This window comes from Leptonotus elevatus, chromosome 1 (genome assembly GCF_054856555.1).
Source record: "Leptonotus elevatus isolate MCC_2025b chromosome 1, RoL_Lele_1.0, whole genome shotgun sequence".
Lineage (NCBI taxonomy): Eukaryota > Metazoa > Chordata > Actinopteri > Syngnathiformes > Syngnathidae > Leptonotus > Leptonotus elevatus.
The window spans coordinates 14,033,128-14,055,574 of NC_141239.1; the positions used below are offsets into that span (position 1 = coordinate 14,033,128).

At 40.6% G+C, this 22,447-nt stretch overlaps 1 protein-coding gene across 1 annotated transcript in view; it reads right to left on the reverse strand.

Annotated features, from left to right (window-relative positions):
- Positions 1-2,673: 2,673 nt before the first annotated feature.
- The window catches only part of LOC147180968 (ephrin type-A receptor 3-like), a 153,060-nt gene continuing 133,286 nt past the window's right edge, over positions 2,674-22,447 (reverse strand). The window contains exons 14-19 of the mRNA XM_086075735.1: positions 11,183-11,244; positions 9,291-9,500; positions 6,841-6,990; positions 6,520-6,713; positions 5,002-5,139; positions 2,674-4,305 (exon numbers count right to left, since the gene is read on the reverse strand). Coding sequence (XP_085931861.1) covers positions 4,206-4,305; positions 5,002-5,139; positions 6,520-6,713; positions 6,841-6,990; positions 9,291-9,500; positions 11,183-11,244 — 854 coding nt within the window. The 3' untranslated portion in view covers positions 2,674-4,205. The remainder of the gene's footprint in view (positions 4,306-5,001; positions 5,140-6,519; positions 6,714-6,840; positions 6,991-9,290; positions 9,501-11,182; positions 11,245-22,447) is intronic.

A 22,447-nucleotide genomic window follows, 5' to 3' on the forward strand; every position in this document is an offset into this window, starting at 1 on the left:
TTTATTTATTTATTTCTTCTTTTTTTTTTTTAATATTGTTCTTCGAGGGGCAAAGGGAGTGGGAGTTCAACACTGGGGGTGTTTTGTTCAATAAATACTGACCTTTTTTTCTTGTTGGGTATAATACAAACACATTTTTGTGTGTCTAAATAACACCCCAAAATTTGTGTCAAGTTGGCTCAAATAGTGATGTTGATTGTTCCATTTTTGACCCAAAGTGGGTTGTTTTTGATCCACTTTTTTAAGAGTGTGTAAAAACCCGCTAATAATGATTGCCTTAAAAAAAAAAAGAAGAAGAAGTGCAATATAGTGGCGGCACAAACTATCAATTTTAATATTGCGGCTGAACAATACCCGTGTGATCCACCATCTAATTTGGGTCAAACGAAAAAATCGAATGAGGACTGCTTGATAGGAAAACTTTGTACCGGAATGGATGGATGGCAGTGGCGGGAAATTTAAAAATAAGGAGAGGATAACGAGTCTGTAAACAAACTGCTACCTTTCTGTCTGTCTGCCGCAGATGAAACCCAACAGGCAGGATGGGAGCACATGAGGCCAGTGGAAAGATTAAGGGAGCAGGACGCCAGAAAAATTTGAGGAAAACGGAGAGCTGGCCCTGGGAGGATTTTTAGATTTCTTGCCCTGTGTGTGTGTGTGTGTGTGTGTGCGTGTGTGTTTGAGAGTGGTGGGGGAAGTGAGCGATAGGGGAATATGGATAATATGATGTGCTAAATGAGGTGTAATGGCAGTAACATAGAGCGACAGCAACTGGGCCACTGCATTAAGGGGTTAACCAAGGCCAGGAGTCGCTGACCTTCCCTGTCCCAGGAGATAAAATTATCCCTCCTGGAGGAAAACAACGCGAACACTGCCAATGAAGATGTGGTCGCAGTCTGGACAATATTTGCGATGCGCAAATGTTATGAACGGATTTCACCCCACTATCACAATAGCAGCAGAGCTGGAAAGGGAGGGGCAGTGGGGGGGGGGGGAGTGTTAAACTAAGCAACCTTTTATGCTGACTGGTCAGCACTCAACAAAACATTTGATACTTTAAGGCTTTTTAGCAGCAAAAATAATTAAGCGAGGTTCTCATATGACTTTCCCGTAAAGGCACTTTGAATTGTATATGGTCTCTCTGGAATTGTGCATGCGAATTATTACTCAGTGTGTGTGTTTGTGGTAAAACGAGAGAGAAAAGGACAATACAGGCTGCAGCTGAGAAATTAGAAATATTAGCATATTTATTAACAGCAACATGAAAGACATGAGAATGCCTACACCCTTTACAACAAGCAAGACAGAGGAAACTGGCTTGGTGGTCAATCAACATTATTTGGTGGCCAAAGAAAGGAAAAGTGAGAGGAAGTTCAAATGAGTCACTCATGAACATTCACAATAAGGGAGAGATGGAGGACAAAGACTGTCGAAGATTACTGACTCCAAACCAAGCCACAAACTTGACTTCATTTGGGGGGGGGGCGGAAATCTGGGATTTGAGGCTTCAAAACGAGTGCGCAGACATCGTAAAACCCTGCAAAGTGAAGTCTGAGGTTTGTTTCTAAATACATGTTTGAAGATAATTGCTGAAAACATACAAAGACTGGCCTTCATTGGCTCAATTGTGAGTTATTTAGTTATTTTTACTAGGACCAAGCCTGTTAGCTTGCAAGCTAAATGATGGCTAGCAGCTCAAACATGCAGGAACGTGTAAGCATTGGAAAGATGCTAAATGAAGTAGCATCCATTTTTTTTATTATTGCAATTTGGCAGATAAATTCATAATGAATACTGAATTTAGTTTCACTTTACAGGATTAATACTATTGAGGGATATTTAATCCTGCTGCAACCTTGTAACTGTTTAAAACACAATGTGCAACCAAATAGACCAAAGGTGCCGTAAGTCAATCACATTCGCATTTGTTTAGTTCACAGAACATTTTACCACTCAAATAAATAACAAATAACAAAATCATTGGTTAGAATGAAAGCTTGATGATGCGTGGACATTTGAAGACCAGATAAATACTTCCTGTACATACACTTTACTCCTTATAATAGCCTCTCTAGGGCAACAAAAAGAAGACCAAGAGCAAAATAAGGCATCCAAAAGGCCACCAGTCCAGGGAACTCCACCAAATCCATGAAATCATCAATTTAGTATGAGTAGGATGTGCTCATGCTGTCAGATTATAGTTATCGTGGATATACGGTATCATGGCTTGGCAATGATAAATAAAACAAACTTTATTTGATTGTGACGGTTATTGTTATCTGAGTACTGGAAACTATAAGCTATTCATTTTAGGTTTTTTGAAAGGATGCAAATAACACTACATACTTCGACTCCAATCTACCGATAGCTCACCATTCGCCACTGATTTGGTAAAATGGTCCCGTAGAGTCAAATGTTTCATATGATGAGTCCATTTTTACAATGGATCTGTCTTTTGATGAGCCAAAAGAATTCCCAAGCATCCCTGTTTGGCAATACAACACTGTTTTCTTTCTTTCTCTCTCTCTTTTTTTTTTATATTCCAAAACTCATAATTTTTTTTCCTCTTCTGTTTTCAGTCTTGCAAGTGATATGAAAAAAAAAAAAAAAAATATATATATATATATATATATATATATATATATATATATATATATATATATATATATATATATATATATATATATATATATATATATTCACCCCTTCTTGCACAACCGTGCACAACCGTAATAATACGATCGCTGTCACAGCTGCAATTACCACACACTTAAGCAGCCAATGAGATTCCTGTGTTGAATTGAGCTGAAGTCCATTCTACTTATTCGAATTGCATGTCGAAACCGTGATCACTGCCGCCTGTCAGTCAAAGATGAAGCTTCTTGACCCATGCTACATTCCTTGGCCTATCTGCCCTTCCCCTGAACAAGCATTCGAAAATCTCTTTTTCATAACAAAAGTACATCATAGTCATCATCGTTACAAACATTCTATCATTGGAAATCAACACTGTACATATTTTACACTATAATACAATCATATATATGGTGCGGTATGCCACTCTCTGTCCTTTCGTTTTACATAATAAAACACTGCAAACAAGGTTCCGTGTCATTAATAAGGTCCCATTAGTTTTCACCTGATAACGAGCTGCTAGGCAAACGATTGACATTTTCTCGCCGAATATCAGTCTTTTGCTGTCAAACTTGTGTGTGTGTTTGAAATACGTAGGCGGTAAATAACTGTGCAAGAGATGATCTAGGTGAGCAGAAAGCACTGTAATTACGGTGACAAGCCTTACGTAACCATCCAGCCAGAGAAGCGGAAATTAGGAGTTTTTTCACCGTTGTTGGACCCCCCCCCCCCCCCAAAAAAAAATCCCCGAAAACAACTCATTATCAGTGTCAACTTGATTTTGATATTTGCTAAACACCTAAACACTATTCCCTCATTAATCATGAGAGGAAAATGCTTCATCTGATTCATATTGTTGTGAATATTGCTGGAAATGGAAGAAAACTGACACCAGATGCAGATCATGTATAGCCAAAGCCGAGTGAGGTGGAGGGAAGCGCTTGCCCCTTGTGCACACATTTTCACCGGTTGCAATACTTACTCTTTAGGTCCAGTTCCCCTCACACCCAAACATTCATGTCATTTTCTCGGAGGATGTTGCACATGTACTCGGTAGGAACTAGCATCCAAACCTCAAAACCAATACAAACGTTAGGTCCATCTATACATCGATAAAGGTGTGGGACTCACCGCAACCTACATACACACATCGACACAAACACATGTACTTGTGGCACCTTTCAAACTATCCCAAGGTGAAAGCAGAAACAAGAAGACAACAAAAGCAATTGTAAACCTCACATGAAAATTCAATTCGGTTCTTTCCTTTCGTATGTCTTTTTAGATCATATTTTTTTAAGCTGTTATGTGAATGATGCTGTAGATGTTGCTCCATATTGGTTACTGTGTTGCTGCCGGGACTCCGAAAGCTGGTCGTGTCCACCAAGGGGAAGGGAAGAAATGGTGTGAGAATGTGAAGGAGTCAAGTGTCCACGTCGTCCTCCAATTTGGTGACTGTTCAAATCGATGGAGTATCCAGCAGCGACGTCTCCATTTAGTGGGGGGGGGATCTTTAACACTGGCATCCACACCCTTAGCTCTCTCGCAATGTGTGTTAAATGTGGAGACTGTTATACTTGGACGTGTGTCCCCTGGGTCTGCAGGCTCTGCACACTGGATAAAATCTTCTTCTGGTGGCCGGCTAGAGTCACGCCCATTTTAGCCAATTCACTGCAAGGGAGACGAGAAAAAGTGTCAAAGTATGATAGAAAATATATTAATACCATAGGGGTGTCAAAATGAGTGCGTTCATTTTGAGTTAATTTAAAGTTTCTTTCACGCCACTATTTTTTAAATGCGTGATTAATGACCGCCCCTTACTTGAAAAGCCTGTACAGGGGGAATTACAGTCGCAAACGCAGCAGACACGTCCGCGTCAAAATTTAGCAGTGACATATTTAAATATAATGCATATATTTGTGGAGACTGAGATCAAGTTGCATTTTACAATTTTAAAAAGTTACTTCATTAGATGAAAAGAAAAATACAATGAGCTGTCACAAATGTCTTCCAAATGCAATTATGCCATCTAATGGCAGAAAAATGATGAACACAATTCAATATCACACTCGTTTTTTACTGTACAGTACATCTTTTTTAATTTTAACTAAATTTTATGAATTATGAAATTACTGTATCAATGACTAAAAGATGCAGCCATATTTCTATAAGTTTTAAAATTTTCCCACCTTTGTTAACAAGAGTATGAAAACTTGGAAACAATTATTTTATTGTACATTTTTTACAAATTTGATATGCCCAAATTAGGCCATTGACTGTGTGTGATTGTATGACACTCATTCTGCGATGGGGAGCATGTTTAATGGTCAGTTTCATAAAAATATAGAGGAACAGTTCCTTCTTTACCTGACACTGATGTACAGGATTGAGTCTAAGCTGACGTATCCAGAGCTGGAAAAGTTCTCCTTATACTGGCCCATCTTGATGGCCTCCAACCACTCATCCACAGTGCTCACACTGAATTCTGGAGTGGTGGGCTCCTCACTGTTGAAATACAAAAGAGTAATTTGGCAGTTGCTTAATGTGCATTTTAAACACTACTTAAGATCTTAACGTGGATCTAAAATTGTATTTCTTTCTCGGCGCACTTAAAATCGGCACATTCACATATTCACCAACATTTAAAAATAAATAAATACATTTGTTCGCACCAGCTAATCGGCTTCGAGAACGGACTGCAAAGTCACACACAGCGTCTTGTACAGGTCTGTCGCCACCCGGAGAAAGCGGTAAGTGTTTCCGTGTTTAAAACTGTTGATAGCAATAGTGCTAGCATTAGCTAAAATATTTAGCACGGACGGGATATCCCGCTGGTGAAAAAGTGGAAGCGTTCGAGGGGCTCTTATGAAGAAAAAAGGGAAGGCGCTGCGGGTGAGTGGCTCACCTGTACTGTAGTACACGGCAGTTCTGTCTTTTTTCGACCCACTTAAACGTTGTACACCAAGCGACGCCCCTCTCCTTCGGTGTGCGCAATGACCCCGAGAGCTGCTGCGACCGACCGGTGAAAAGCCAGCGAGAAGAAAAGGTGGATACTCACCCCCGCGTTCGCTGTTTAATTCAAACAGACGCTTGCTTGCAGCGTTTTTTTGCTTGCGCCACCGCAACCTAATTCGGCCGTATTCTTTCGGCTTTAATTAAATTTGGGCCGAATGCCGAAAATGGCAAAAATAGCCATTTTCGGACAAACATTTTTGGTAGCCGAATATTCGGTGCATCACTAGTTTTAAATCCATTAATGGTCTGTTGTAACAGCTATAGCTAGCACTAAACTAACCTTGGGAGCGTCGTTTTTGTGGTCTATCATCCAAGTTTGCAAATTCTCTTTGTGCTAGGCCAGCATCACAGTGAAGTAACAACAAAGTTTAACAACTTAACAGTTTAGCATAATGATAATTAGCCGGCTAAAACATTGCTATACGTGCCGAGCCTTGAAGAGCACACTCCCCACATACTTATTACGTCACACGCATTCTAACATTCATGATACATTAGCACAGACGACAAAATGCTATGTTTCATTCTCACTTGAATCTGACAATTCTGATCCGGCATTTGCTTTTGAAGGCCAATTCACATCTTAATTCAAGTCATCATCGATGTAGTTACTGTTGATGTTCTGTTACTTTCCCACATGGTTGAGCAACTGCACTAATTGTGCTTCTAACCTATGTTGTATTTTACTGCATAAGAAAAAAAAACAGTTGTACTAGTAGAGTGGGATGTCTTGCGGTTTTAGACTTGTTGCCTGTCAGCAGTAAGCCAGCAATTAATGTCCGATGTAAGTGAAAAAAAAAATCTAGCCCTTGAACATGTAACAAATTAAATCTAAATCAGTGATTATGTCTTCAGGTCTCTCCCACTGACCCTGCTGGGCTGTTAGCCAGCTCTCTGAGGCTGGCAGGGTTTCTGATGAGCTTGTCCAGGATTGTGACGATCTGTCCAAACTTGGGTCGCTCGCTGCGTCCCTTCTCCCAGCAGTCCAACATGAGCTGGTGCAACACTACCGGACAGTCCATTGGCGCAGGAAGACGGTAGCCCTCGTCTATTGCTTTTATGACCTACAAAGAGAGAGGCCAGTAAATCAGGTGTGCTAAAAACGGCTGTCATGCTAATAATCCCTAACAATGACACAACTCCGATGTGCGAAGGTTGCAATTTGAGTACAGTGTTGTGATTGCAACTCACATCCTGGTTGGACATCTCCCAGTAGGGTCTCTCGCCGTATGAAATCACTTCCCACATGACGATACCGTAACTCCATACATCACTGGCCGAGGTGAACTTCCTGTAGGCGATGGCCTCTGGCGCCGTCCACCTGATAGGGATCTTCCCTCCCTGTAAATAGTTAACCGAATCAATATATTTTTTAGCAACACTTAATTGAATGTCACCTTCAACTTTTAAGACTTTCATTATTGAAATGCTGTATTGTGGATTTGGCTCAGTAGTGTAATAAATGAAAAGCAATAATAAGTCCGGGCTTCTTGGAAGCTCTGTGCTGTGTTGACAAGGTCCGAGCCGATGATATTATGCAGCGACATTCGCATGTTTGCTCTAGCGCATTGTCATATTGCTGTAAAATTTCTTGTGGTGCCTTCGTTGTGCTTGCGTGGATCAAATACATTTTATAAAGCGCCACTGTATAGACACAATAGGGACCGGCGCCTTTTGGCTGTGACGAGCGCACACACACACACACACACACACATGCACGATAACCACCACGGCTCCAGTCATCCTTTTAACATGCAGCAGCCGCCTCTGCACCGCCAAGCATTCCCCATCTCTGGGCTGCTTGGTCAAAGTCAAGTCAAAGACAAAGCTGCCAAGTCACTCTGCACTGTACTTTAGTTTCCATCGCCCCCTTGCCCGTCCCTAAACATCCTCTCTTATCTCTTAACTGCTCTCACTGGATCCCTCCCTTGTTCCCTCTCAGCCTTATTTGATTCCCGCTCCTCTCTCGATGTCTTCCCCATCTCCACCTCTGCCTCTTGCCCCGCCCTCTCCCAGCGCCTCCAGCTCTCCATCGACGTCTCCTGACATCAGTGGGTGTGTGTCTGATTGCAATGGAGCAGTCTGCGGCTGATGCACCCCTCCCAGGGCAATGCTAATGCCATATTAAAAATAACATCCTCGACAGTTCTTCCTATGCATATGAATAATGCCATCTCCTTGTGGGCATTTTAGATGAGTTCCTCCGCCGTGGCTTAACTCAGTGATGACGGCTCTGTGCGAGGATGGTAATGCGACCAAAGATTTTTCCTATTTGGAAGTATGTCGGCAAATATGTCAAGAAGTTTCATTGTATGAAGCTATTAGACTGTTCGGAATTTAGGTTGCCAAATGTCTGTGGGATGTGATTTTAACAAACCAGCTGAGATGTGGAACATCTTAAATGACCAGGTGTCTCATAACCAAGCCCTTGGTCTTGATGGGATCCCTTTTGATTGTTATTTTGTTAGCCTTGGGCTCTCTGTCTTTGAGCACTTGTGTTTTTAGGTAATCTGCTCTCACTCTAAGGCTTCATGTACAAGCCATGACCGCAACCTGAATTGTCTTTTTGGTTCTGTCAGTTACATTTTATGGACAAAGGTGTATTGGAGCACTAGGGATTTTGCTTTGTGTACTAGGGCAGTGTCATGCTGGTAGAGGAAGGGACATATCGCAAACAGTCGCAACAAAGTTGGATGCAAATTTAAGAGGAATTAAGATTTGGGTAAAATGGGGGATCTTGTCCATCCACCAATGTTCTACCATGTGAGCTGGAGGCTGGTCAATCAGACAACATACACAATAGGGATAGACCGAGTATTTTGGCTGGGCAGATTATCGGCGCCGATATTCAGCATTTTGACGAATATTGGCATCAGCCATTTTGAAGAATCATATGGCCATTAATAGATCTATTTAAAAAAAAAAGTGTTAACTTCGGGGAACTAATTATTTAAATTTTCAGAGATGCTGCTGACCCTGAGAATTTCTGCAACTTTTGTTTTTGTTTGAATTTAAAACTAAGATAACTGAAATTTGAACAATTCAAATATGTAGAAAACGATAGGGAGCTATTTAATTAAGTTTTTATTTAACTTTTGAAGACATGCTACAGGACGAGGGAGATCCCTGAACTTTTTGTTGGATTTTTAAAAGAAAGATGTCTATTGACTAAGATTTTTTTTTAAATCCACTATTTTACGAAACCTTAAAGTTGTTCAATAATTTTAAGTTTAATTCAAAGATTTTAAGAATTTTTTTTACTATGACTATTACTATGACTTGACTACTTATAATCGGCATCGTATCGGCACTAGAAAAAAATCAGTCTAATACACGACAACCATTCGAACTCACATTCATATCTGGGCAATTGAGAGTCTTCAGTTAACTGTGCATGGTTTTGGAACATGAGAGGAAGCCACCGAAAACATGTGCAAGCATCGGGACAACATGATAATGCCACAGAAAAGTTAGAGCTAAGATTTGAACCCAAAACTTTTGACTGTCAGGATGCCTCTTATTTAACCACAGTCATCTTACTGTATAACAGAAGAATTGAGTTGTGTTGCCTGTCGTCACTATGCATTAAAACATAATGCAGAAGAAATGCAGAATTAGCAGCCCATACAAATCTGTCTTACCCTTGTGGTGTATGCAGCCTCCGGGTCGTCCTCAAGAACTCGACTCAGGCCAAAGTCAGACACCTTACACACTAGGTTGCTGTTGACCAGGATGTTTCGTGCAGCGAGATCTCGGTGAACGTAGCTCATGTCTGACAGGTACTTCATGCCTGAGGCGATGCCACGCAGCATTCCGACCAGCTGGATCACCGTGAACTGGCCGTCGTGTTTCTGCAGGGAGAAACAAGGAGATAGATGAATTAATACACAGTGATGCACATTGTCAAAGCTCACACTGAGCAGCAGCAGGATGATGTAATGAATGCTGCCTCCTTCAAGCCGCCTCAACTGGAATTTCAAGCTTCTGGAAAAAATATATATTCTTCTGAAGTCTCCCTGAGCAACATTTTAAATGCATTCTGTCTCTCGCTAACCCGGCACTTGGCCTTTATCTGCCGGGTGTCAATGAAAGATGTTTTTTTTTTCTCTACCACAGAGCAGCAGCAGGTCGGAACATGCCGAAGCAGTTCTCACCTGATTCCGGTTTTGTGTCTTTGGCAGGGAAGCAGAGCCTGTTGATCGATGACAGTTCAGCTTACCTTCCTCTGCAAATTATTTCTGCCATGGGCCAATGGTGCCCGTTAAAAACCCATCCATGTTATCGGTCACCCTTTCTCCTTCATTTAATCTCTCCTTCCTATTGTTTCAATGTTCTCTCCATCCATCTATGTCTCAGGGAGAGACAACTGTATAAGGTGGATTATGTCTCCATAAATCCATTTATCTTGTAGCCATCATCTTTCTGAATATGCCCACCGCCCTCTACCAACAACTACGGTTATATCTCTGTCTCCCCCCCCCTCAGCAGCTGTGGAGTAAGTTAATTAGCTGGTGGTTTTGTGAGATGTTGATTGATTGGAGTGTCCAACAAAACCTACAGACTTCCTCTATCAATCTGCCCACTATATTGTATTGCTGGGCTGGTCAGTAAGGAGACTAATGAGGAGCGATGAAATTAGATATGTGCATAATATATATATGCAAATTAATATGAAAATGTACGTGTTTTGCTTCTTCTTTCTAAACGATCGCATAGCATTTGAAAATGTCTTACGCAGGTTGGCAACATGTTTTGTATATATATATTCCCCTGAAATAGATCCAAAGCCAACTGGAATTTGTTCGCTGGCGGGGCACGACTGGCCAATGGTAACTTTTGGACAGAGCCCAGGCCCGAATATATATGTATTTATTATATACAGTATGAATGTATGTGTGTGTCATAACTGATCACATTTGTGGGGAAGATGCTATCCACGAGATAGTAGGGCATTAATGAGAGTTAGGAAGGCCTTCCCTGACAGATCAGTGGTTTTGTATTTTCTCAGGGACAGCTGTTTAATAAATGGTCAGCATAATTAAAGACACATATGGATGCCTGGAGCACAGATCAGCTGTAAAAAAACATAAAACATGTTCCATTATTATATCGAGGCACTGCGGACACTCTTTATGACCCTCATTATAACACAAACTGCACACTACTGTCGTTCTTTTTGTTTGTGTTATCAGTATGTGATTTTTGTGACTGTGTTTCGTTTTGGTGGTATTAGGCTAGCAGTTCCCATTTATCTTTCCATAGTAATGCTGATGAGATCGCCATCTATTTTGCTTTGGGGTGATCATCGAAGTCCTGATGGATCTGTTGCAGTGATATTCAGTCACTGACAGTCAGAGCACAAGTGTGTTTATGATACGTTTTCTTGTACAGTAATGCATTTTCCTCAAATTTGGAACAGTTTACCACAAAATAAAACTACATTCATACATCATTAAGTATCCATCATTTTATCCTCAAATGTTGAGAAGAAAGAGTCTGAGAGGGATCGAGGTTGTTGCTTCCTGCGACTCACCTTGAGGAAGGTGTCCAGTGATCCATTCTCCATGAATTCTGTAATGATCATCACCGGCTTACCTAAAAAGAGACATAACAAGGCAGCTGTAATGAAGTGCAATTATATGGAACAAAGACACGGACTATATAGAGACGGGGATGGAAAAGCGGTGCAGCCCACAGCTGTGACCAGCCTTCTTCTCTGGCCCCGACTCGTCTCTCTGGGGGATAACGCGGCGTGTTGTCATCAGTCACACTGACAGCTTCTAATCAAGCCTCTCCATGAACGCCAAGAGATAATTAGTATGGACCGAGCCGTAAGAATATCTGTGTGTGTGAGTGTGTGTATATGTGTGTGTGTGAGAGAGAGGGAGGGTGTTTTAGGGGTTCTCCTGAGATCTCATGAATACTAATCAGCCTCAGGGGAAAAGGAGATGTGGGGGTGTTGCGGTTCAATCACTGTCCACCTGCACATGTATGTTTCTGTGTGCGAGTGTGTAAGGTTGACTGACAGGCCCTGTGCACTACGCCCCTCTGCTTGGCATCTGGTCGGGCTTACAAATGACTAACAAAGTAGTTGCAATCACATGTACACACAAACACGCACACATTAAACCAGCCGCCGTTTCGTTTCGGCGGGGCTCACTCAAAGCACGACCCCATACGGCCCTACTTTGCCAATCACAAACAAGCATTCACAAACCATCTTGTGGGTGTGTGTTTCTGGAGAGATGGTGTTTAATTTCTAATTCCCTTGTTTTCTCTTTCTATTTTCAAGAAATCCATGCAAGCAGCCTTTCATTCTTGATAAAGTATTTTATGTGCAGTAAATTAATGATTTAATTAACTTTAATTGCCAACAGGTTGTGGCTGGTATTATTGCACTTTGATGTCAACTATCGAAGATATGTAAGTGATACGCTTCTAAATACAAGGTGTGTGTGTGTGTGGGGGGGGGGGGGGCAAAGGAAACGAAAGAAGGAAATGAGGGGAAGATGATAGGAGACAAACAAAGGGAAGTCATAGATCAAAAACTATAGGAAAATGGGAAAGAGATGAGATGAGAATGGGTGCCGAAGAGGTGAGAATTAGACAGAGGGGAGATGAGAAGTACAGGGAGTCCTCAAGTTACGGCGGAGTTCCGTTCCTACGCTGGCGATGTCAGCCGAATTTGGACTTAAGTCGGATTTCCCCGTTAAAGTTGATATCAAGATTACATCAAAATAAAAAAAATTAAAAACATATTTGCGCAACCTGGAAGAGCCGGAACCAATATTTCGTGTTTCTGCACGGACATTCCTTGCTGACCGACGGGAGAGCGGAGCTAATTCAAATTTTAACACGGATATGTGACGCGAAGCAAGGCAAGCTAACCTGCTGATATACGTCCGTGCTGGAGGTAACAACAACACAACTATGGGAAATTGGGAAATTAACAAAAAAGAAGGTGCACGGACAAGACACGGGCGCCGTAAGGTCAAAACGGCGTAGTTTGCGTACGACGTAACTCGAGGACTCCCTGTACTAAGAAAGCATCGTGATGAAAACTGGAAGGAGATAAAAACAAGAGAGGGACTTGAAAGTGAGATCAGTTACACAAGGAAACGGTAAGGACAAAGAAGAATAGAACAGAGAATGAGGGGAAATAGGCAGTGGTGGGCAGCCTGTCAGTCCCGAAGGAAGGTCTGTCACTGACTACGTTTACATGCCGTCAAAATTCGGGTTAAGGTCAGAATTACAGTTTGTGAAACAATCGAGTTAACACGTTAACATGCGTGGCGGACCCAGTGACTCTCGTTTACATGTCATTTGTACTCAATTGGAATATTCAGTTCAGACTGTGGTGCGCGGACAACGTAATTACATAAATAACATCATTTCCGCTTTTAACTTACTACGTTCAATAAAAGACATTATATTTAAGTCATTCACCACGCAAAATTAAGTAGTAGGTTTCTTCCTCGCTCCAGAAGTATGTTTTTTTGCTGCGAATGTCATGTTTGTTTACAACGGCTTGAGTATTTTTAGTGGATTACACGCCAGAAGCACGGACTTATATACTTGTATTTACCGTTGTGTATACAGGCACAAATCAATGTATTCAAGTGAGGCTCCTTTGGCGAGTAGGGACGGCGCTGCGCATACACGTCGTTATTACATAGACCAAGATTCTTTGCAAATTCAAATGAGCAAAGAAGAAGAAGACGAAAATGGAGAACAATGTGCCGTTCAATTGAGGTATTCTGAATGTGTTTATATCAGCAAGTATTCAGGTTATGAAAGGGGTAACCCTGGGGTCTTATTCGAGTTTTTAAAAACCCGAATGTATAATATTTATTTAGCCTTAATTAGTCCGAATTATAATTTAGCAATGACGGAAGTGCGGTTACGATGACGGAGTGACGGACTGATAGACTGAGTCGGACTGACTGATGACGGATTGGCGGGCCGGTCGCTGGGGAATGATAAATGACTAACAAATTGCTGAGTTCTGGAAATAGGAAGAACAGAGTAGGGGTTGAACCACTTTCAGAATGTTTGGAGTCAACACTAAGGTGACGATAGTGGATTCAGATTTTTCAGTCGTCATAGTTTTATAAGATTCGATTGTCTGTGAGTCCCTGAAGGTGTTTGAGAGTTGTGATCGGATGAGTCGGGTGCTGGAACCAGTGGCAGGAGGAAGAGGATTACAAGACTGGTGGTTGAGAGGAGTGCTAGTTGGATTTCTGGTTTTGGTGACATTAACCGTTTGTTTTCACAATAAAGAGGTTACCGATCCACTCCCGCTTGCTTTTGTTATATCTTCTAAGCGTACTCCAATAAATTGTCCGTCTTGTGGATTACAGGTAGACGTTTGGTGAATTTGCCAACGGCAGACGTGAGGAGAGGATAGTTGGAATTGCTATCATCGTCAACTCAGGTGGTATAGTTGACTCGCCAACTGGTCGGTTCAACCCAGAGGACATAGAAGAAGAGAGTAGATGACAAACACTAGGAAAATCAGAATTAAAGGCAATGGTTCAGGAAGGAAGATGAGAAGAAGAAATGTACATGAGGAGCAGATGTGAGGAATTTGGGGTCCGAATCTTGTCATGCCAAGGCAGAACAACACCACAGAGGCCTCCAGTTAGATTGTAGGTAAAGGCAGCAATGCATCACCTTAAATGAATTCACTATCTGTGCAGCAAACACAAAGACACACACAGAGAGCCGTGGGTCTCTGGCGGTGGTGTCTTCTTTGACAGTAACATTAGTCTCAGGGATAAAAGTGAAAGGGAATTGGATTTTCTTCTGCTGGGGGTGAGGACTGCTGGTCACATTTATCTCCACACAGCGCCTGGATTGTGTGTTGCTTTGTATTTGTTTGGGTTGTGTGTTTATGACTTTGTGTCCCTGTGTTCTTCTGTGTGTGTCTGAGATCTGGTTTCGGGGCATGGCAAGTGGAAATGGAGACAACAAAAGTGTTCAAACAACAGTTGGTGGGATTAACAGTGATGGAAAGGGATGTGACACTTTGCCCTTGATCCTTGTATGTGCTTGATCCAAATACCTGTATGTGTGTCGACTGATAGGTTATATGTAGGATTAGCAGAAATGGCAGAAGAACTCACACTACATTGTGAAGTACTGATACTGTAACAGAAATAGTTCGGTAACAGTCAAACTTCGGATTCAATTGCTTTTCTTAAGTAAATGAGTCCAGACTCTGAAAAGTACTCATAGGGGGATTTTCATATTTGTTATAACTCTTGTTTTGATCTGACAAAAGTGGTAACATGATCTGTGAAATGAACTTTCTGGGCCCATCTTTTGTAACTCTGATATACTTTTTTACTTCTTTGGGTAATAGTTGAAGTGAGGCTACATTCAAATCTTGCTAGCAGTTTGAAAACGGCAAACTCCCCCTTTAAGTACAAAGATTGAAAATTAAAAATGAAGTTTTATTGTCAATTTCGTAAAATACCCGTTTTGATAAATTAGCACAACAGAACCACATTTTCTGGACGCAAAATAGTTTTCCTATTTTATTAACTTGCTTGTACAGAGAAGAAAAAACGATCACTGGACATGCTATCAAAACAATTTTGCAAATATTATATTTTATATTTATTTGCTGACATTATTTCATTCCACTGTCTGTTAGCTGGCAGGCTTGCTTCGCCTCAGAAATGCGACTGATAAGACGGTTGACCAGACTCACTTTCCGGCAAAGCCGCGAGTGAGTCTGGATGTCCAGGCTAATTTTGACAAAGGAGTAGAAAGTACATTATAAATGATTTTGAGTGTAGGAATAAAATTAAGACATCTTTAGAAAATAAAATACTCAGGTACAGAAACAATTAATCGACAACTAATTGACTTTCTATTTAATAAAAATATTAGTATTTTAATAATCAATTGTTCAGTTTAAGTGTCCAAATCCTCAAAAATTCAGCTACTCAACTGTCAATTTCTGTAGTCCTCCATGAAAGCAGACTAATTATCTTTGTGTTGAATCAAAACAAAACAATTGCAAAAATCTGCTTTTAATTTGGAAAACAATCAACATTTTGCCTAGTTTTTGACTTGTTACATGTAAACCAGTAAATCATAATTTTTGTGTTTTTTTGTGTATGTTCTGTCAATTTGAAATAATGTCCTGCATTATTAGTAAAGGGATGGAATTCATATTATTTTCTAATAAAATAATGAACAGATTAATTGATTGCTCTAATCAGGTAAAGCAGTAATGTCTGAAAAATCCATGTAAGTACAGCAACAGAGTATTTGTATTATTATTATTTTTACTTCCAACCACTGCAGATTAGCGCTGTGAACTTGTGTGTTTTACAGATCCACTATCCATAACAAAGTAATTCCTTCCAACAGTGGCAGCAAGAAATTGAACAACAAAACATAGCTTGCTTGTGTACGCGCGTGAACTCATATGCTGCATGCTGCCCGTGAAGTATCGACTATTACCTATAAGCCGACAGTCTTAGCTGTACCAGGAGAGAGTCACAATGAAACACATTCATCCTCTTGTCTCAGCGCAGACCATCAACATGAACGCACATAAGCGTGCGCACACACACACACACACACCCACACACGCGCACGCGCAGTGACACACACACGCACGCGCAGTGACACACACCATCACCAGCCATCATCTGGACACCTGCCATACTAAATTATCCTTGCAAATGACAGATAACAGAGGTTACCAATAAAGTCGACCACACACACTCCAGCTCAGCACATTCGCACAGCTCTTCTCGTTGACTCAGGTGTGTGCGCGCACACACACACGCACGCACAATACATTCTTTTCATTTCCCAGAGTGACTTAATTCACTTTTCAAACAAAAATAGCACACACTTGCAGGCTGGAGCATGTCATAAAGCCCCACTTTGCCAAATACTCCTGAAAGCACATAATTAACTAATCACGTTCCCATTCACTCACATTTAATACCTTTCATCATGCTGAGAAACAAAACAAAGAACTGGAAGGGCTGTTCGTGCGTTGGTGCGTGGTTCAATGTGCAGATTGACATTCTGCCAGGTGGAGTGTCATGGAATGGATCAGTGACAACTTTCCTCGTCTTGAAAGCAGTGCTGCTCTCTCATTGGTCGAGACCATTTTAACATTTAAATAAAAATAAAACATGACTCTGAAAGCTACATTTGCCAAACTGCGGTTAATCGTTTGTACCGCTGCTATAGTTTGGATTTTTAAGGGATCTTTTTTATTTATTTTATTATAATTTTTTGGGCATATGGCAATTCCCATTTATTTTGTGTGCAGTCAGTGTAGTAATATGTTGTCGCAACAGCAGCGATCATTTCTGTCTTTATATGTGGCAGACAGTATAATTCCTACAGCTACTATTGGGAAAGAAAAAAAAAAAAAAAAAGTGGTGTCCAGCACCTCTGATTATAGAGCTGGAAGAACTGCTAGTCATACATGCGTCTACATCAAACCGAAAGCGCTAAGCTAACTTGTTAGTTAGTAAGTTACATGCACGTTTGTGTTTAGCTAGTGCGGCTAAACCACAATGTGTGGAGCCACTCCTTGAAGTCAGTAATCCATACATACAATAATAAGCTACGCTTCTGACAAGCGTTGTTATCATGGCAGGCGGATGGGGAGATGCTAATCAGGTGGCCATTAGAAGATGGAGAAGCTTCGCTAACTGCTAGCGTATATGTAAAAGTTTGTAAAAAGTGAAACACCAGAATAAGTGCTTATTATTGTGCTTTTTTGTACAATTGTTACTCTGTGTGTTTATGCAGCAGCTGCTTGAAGGTTTATAATTACTGTAATGTATACGCTAATTTCTGTTAGCTCATCAAAGGTGTTTTGCATTATATGTAAGCGTTGAGCTAGCAAACTTAAGGTTTAGTTAAACATTTTGGGGATGATGATGATGTTTAATTCTCTTTTATATTTCGGTCGTACAGTTAACTTCAACTGGTAATGACAAAAAAACAAACAAACAATTAAAGCAAGTCTTACCTCTTACACCAAATCCAAATGAAAAAAAATAAAAAGTATTTAATTTTCAGTTGCAGATGATTAAAATGTGGTAAAGGGATGTTTATTATAATATAATCATGCGCAACCCATGTACATGTTGGAATTTAGCAAATCCCAAATGTATTTTTAAGTGTATTTACTATTTTGAAAGGGAAATCCCTAAACTTAGAAGAACCAAGTAGATCTTTGCAGTGAAAAAACAGCAAAAGAAGTGATGTAAACACCACATTTGGCCTATCTGGCGAATCTCATTATAAGTGCCTGTTTCTGTACATAAGCGTATTAGTGGGAGTGTGAATGGAATTGACGAGTGTGTGTATACATGAGCACTATTATGTCGTGAGTGTCTGTTTTCTGTGCCAGTGGCCTGCATTGTGGCGTGATTGAATGAGATTCAAAGTACAAAAGAGAAAATTAAATAATTGGCCAATTGATTAATGTTCAGGTCCTGAACTAAATGATCGACTGCTTTAAAACAGGGCAGCTCTCTCTTCTGGGAAGCGCCATGCAAGGCTGTGTCGGGGGGGGGGGGGGGGGGGGTGGTGCTGCAAAACAGGTAGACAGAAACTCAATAAGCTTATCTCCTGGCCTCTCTCCACCTCTCCTCTCATTTCCTAACGTTCATCTCCTCGCAATCCGTCCTCTCGCCTGCCTGCCTGCCTTTCTCTCGCTGAAATCTTTGCACACATCTTCCCCGTCATCCTCATTTGTTCTCAAGCCCTAATCTTATCTAATTTCCTCGCTCTTGTATCCCATCTCATCTCACCCCCCCCACCCCCCCCGTCTTCCCTCCATCCTGCAACCATCATCACCTTCTCCTCCTATCTTAACTCCCCCTCATTTGCCTCTGCTGTCCAATCTCCGCAGATCTGCGAACACCTTGTATATATTGTTCTACGAGCTATTCACTATAGGACAAATGGTTTAAACCCTTTAATGCGTATCCAGTATTTGATCGGCAGATGAGATGGAGTGCCATAATTGAGGGTTTTCTCCAATGAGCTGATTGTTGCAGCATTTAAAAAAAAAAAAAGCATGAGCGGCGGGTGGATCAAATTAGAGATGTGGAGGACAAGATGAAGGGATGATGAGAGGAGGGAGGAGGGAAGCAGATTGTGGCGTTTTTCTTGATGTGCAGATAGAGGAAGGGTGTCTTTTTTTTTTTTCCCTTTTCCGGCATGTGGCCCACCAATCAGCAAGACAATAGCAACAATCAGATGACAGACAGCAGAGACGCTTATTAGGGTGGAACACGGCAGGAGCTGAAGGCTTATGTGCTTGTAAGCTGACAGAACGCACGCATAAAGGATGACAAACGCAAGATTGAAAAGATTGCAGTCAGCACACACGCCACACAAAATACGACGCAAAATTACAATAAATGCTAACAAAGGCTCTTTTTGTGTCAGCAACAACAATAACTGTGATTGGTTTTAAAGTTTAGACAATTTTTACAAAGGGGATTGTTTTTTTACCGGCTCACAGCAAATTAGTGAGATATGTTTCTTAGTATGTGTGCCATAAAATCCCATGTATAACAGACCCCACAAAAATCATATGTACTTGCCATTTTGCTGATATGCTTTAATATCAAGAGTGAATTATATCAATTCATTAACATACAAAACATACCAATAAAGTTAAGAACTATTCTCTTTTCTAATACATATGATTAAGGTTAGGGATGTTCAATAGCCTTTCTTTTTTTTCAGACCGATACCAGTACGAGGACAGGTGCTATCTACATAATGATATGAAGTGCAATGTAATGAATTCTAATAGTACAGATTGTGCTAAGGACACTTTTGAAAATTACGTTAATATCGGTAAACATTTGCCGACATACTTCTGCATGTTTTAAAAATGCAAGATGCGAGTTTTGCGCTGACATTAGCAGGAAATTGTTGCACTTTCCCGTACTATATTAATAAATGACTGAAATAAACAGTTTGTGTTGCGTTTAGAAATACTCCAGGAGTTTCTCCATGCTACTAGAGAAGCGCGACTGCAATGACTCTTCCCCCGTTGAAATCTAGTTAGCAACTCAACCCTCTTGAACCCACCTGAGCCCGGCGCATGCTGGGTCAGCCTGGCTGATTACATACTGAGGATGGTGTAAAGGGACCAGCTGGTGCCAGAGAAAAGGGCCTGAAGGAATTATTGACCCATCTGAACTGGGCCATCAACAAGCCACCCGGCCCACGCATGCACACCTTAGGCCGTGACCTGTGAAATGACGTCCTGCTAGTGAGATTTGTTTCCGAGGAGCTCTATCACCCTCTCAATGTGCCGTGACGGCGGCTGAACTGAATGAAGCAATTTTAAAACTAAAAAGAGAAAGCCATTAAATTCACACACACCATCCTGCAAGTGACGTGTAGTTACAGTGAACCTCCGACTGTATTGCAGATTTTCAAGTAATCACACCAAGGCAAATTTTAGATTTAGTGTCATGCTGGCGATGTAGTACCACACTGTCCCACAACATGCTGGGCAGCACTGAGCTACTAGCAAATATATGCAGCATAATTAAGAGCAAGAACAAGAGATGCTCCTTCTGTGTAACACAATACCAGGTTTCATTTTTTTACATCAGTGTTTCTCAACCACTGTGCTGCGGCACACTAGCGTGTCGTGAGATACTGCCTGGTGTGCTGTGGGAAATTGGCCAATTCCACCTAATTGGTAACAACAAATTAATTATCATCCGAAAATAGCGTGTCGTTTTCAAGTAACCCAAGAAAAACCCACAAAAGTGCACTTACACGCAACTTTGTCCAAACACCGCAACTTTGCCGCAACAAATACATTTTTAAAATGTACGTTTTACTTCAGTAGACGAAAGTCCTCACTCAAAGCTACACGTCACATCCTGTTTTAGACGCTAGCGAACATAGATGTATCTATGCTAGTGAATGTGTTGGCATTGACCCCAGAGAAAATGGGAAGCGTTTACCATCTAAAACCCTCTTGAGGATAAACGGTTTGGAAAATAGATGAATGGAATCATGGCAAATTAAATGACCGTGCAAACCAATATTCGGACTTTCTGCACAAAAGCGGTGGTGAACTATAAGTCGTCCTTCGACAAGCGTTTCACAACTGCTTAACACGTAAAATATGAAAAAAAGAAATATGCAGTCTTGGCAAATCACACTCATGGAGGCGATGGAGTCGAGGATTGTCGGAAACACCGAATGAATTAAGGTGAGAAACGGCGCGCAGTGAATCACCATACTCTCTTAATTGAAATTGTACAAAAGTATGTTTTTCACAGAGATCAAGTGGAAGCGGATGATTTTGAGGAGGAAATTAAGTAATAGTTGTAGCAATGATGTTGGCCATGATAGATTTAAGCACTGCATATTTCTTAGCATTGGCAATTTATTTTATATAGTTTGATTATAATGTGCATAATGCACCTGTAAGAAATTATTTGCACTTTTCCAAGTTATGTGAACTTGTTCATTGATATACAATAGATTTAATATAACTAAATAAATAAAAAACACTAGGATTTAAAACGTTAGGATTTAAAAGTTAATTATTTTTGTATTTTTACATTTTTTATAGATGGTGTGACTTAAAAAAAATTATATGAAAAAAGTGTGCTGTGGCTCAAAAAGGTTGAGAAACACTGGTTTAAATATTTGTTGCTAACAAACAGCAGAGCGAATATACGCCTGTGAGTATTGTTGTGTGCTATTTTTCTATGATCTACTGCTCTGTATGGGTTCAAGTAGCTGCTGTTTGAAGCTTTGTAGTTACCGTAACAATTATGCTAATTTCTGTTAGCCTGTCTATGGTTTTGGACTGTATGTTAGCATTTATCTATCAGACTTCTGGGGATTAAATATACAGTACATTGTTAAATTCTCTTTTGTTTTATGTGTCAGTTGTACAATAAACTTCAACTGAAAGTGGCAAATAAACACCAAGTAAAGTATTTGTACTTTACTTGCCACCAATGAGGATTAGCATTCGTTGCCTCTTATTTGATCATCTTGACAGTGAGAGAGTGACAACAGGTGGTAAGTAGTGTGTTTTAATAAATTTAGCAATTACATTTGTATTCCTTTATTGATATTCTGCTATTAGGCTAACAAAATGACAAAAGTGTTATTAATTAAAAAGCCAAAGTAACATAACATAATAGTTGATGTAATCCACCCGCCTCCATCCTGCACCATGCAAAAGGTCACATTTAACATCAAGCATTATTTAGAAAAAGCAAATAGGCAATTAATAAGTATGTTTCGTCATCAATTATACACACACTGTTGAATATTCATGAAGGTAAAATCTCATCCAATTCATGTTATGAATTATTGATATTATTCATGCATATGCATTTCATTTGTTCTTTTTGTTGCTGACCAGGTGCTGTGCTTGAGTGTGCGTTGAGCTGAACTCTTTCAATTGACAGGCTCCTCCTTATTTCGCGACTTTCACGAGTAAGCACGGAGCGCGAACAGCTGGCCCTGACGAGCATGTCCAAATAGCAAATATCCATGCGAAACTGCTCATTTTGAAGATGCAATGCAGTTAAGAAAATGCGGCGCTCCGGTTTATGGTCATGTTTGCTCATATAACATAAAACTCATATGCTGCTTGCTCACATTTCTCTGTGAAGAATATGTTCCAGTCTGCTTACTATGCTTGAATATACAATTTGAATAGAACACTCGTATGGAGTGCATCATATTCAACAGAACATTGTTCCATTTGAGAATGATGCACCCTCTTAAAGGAGGAGTATGC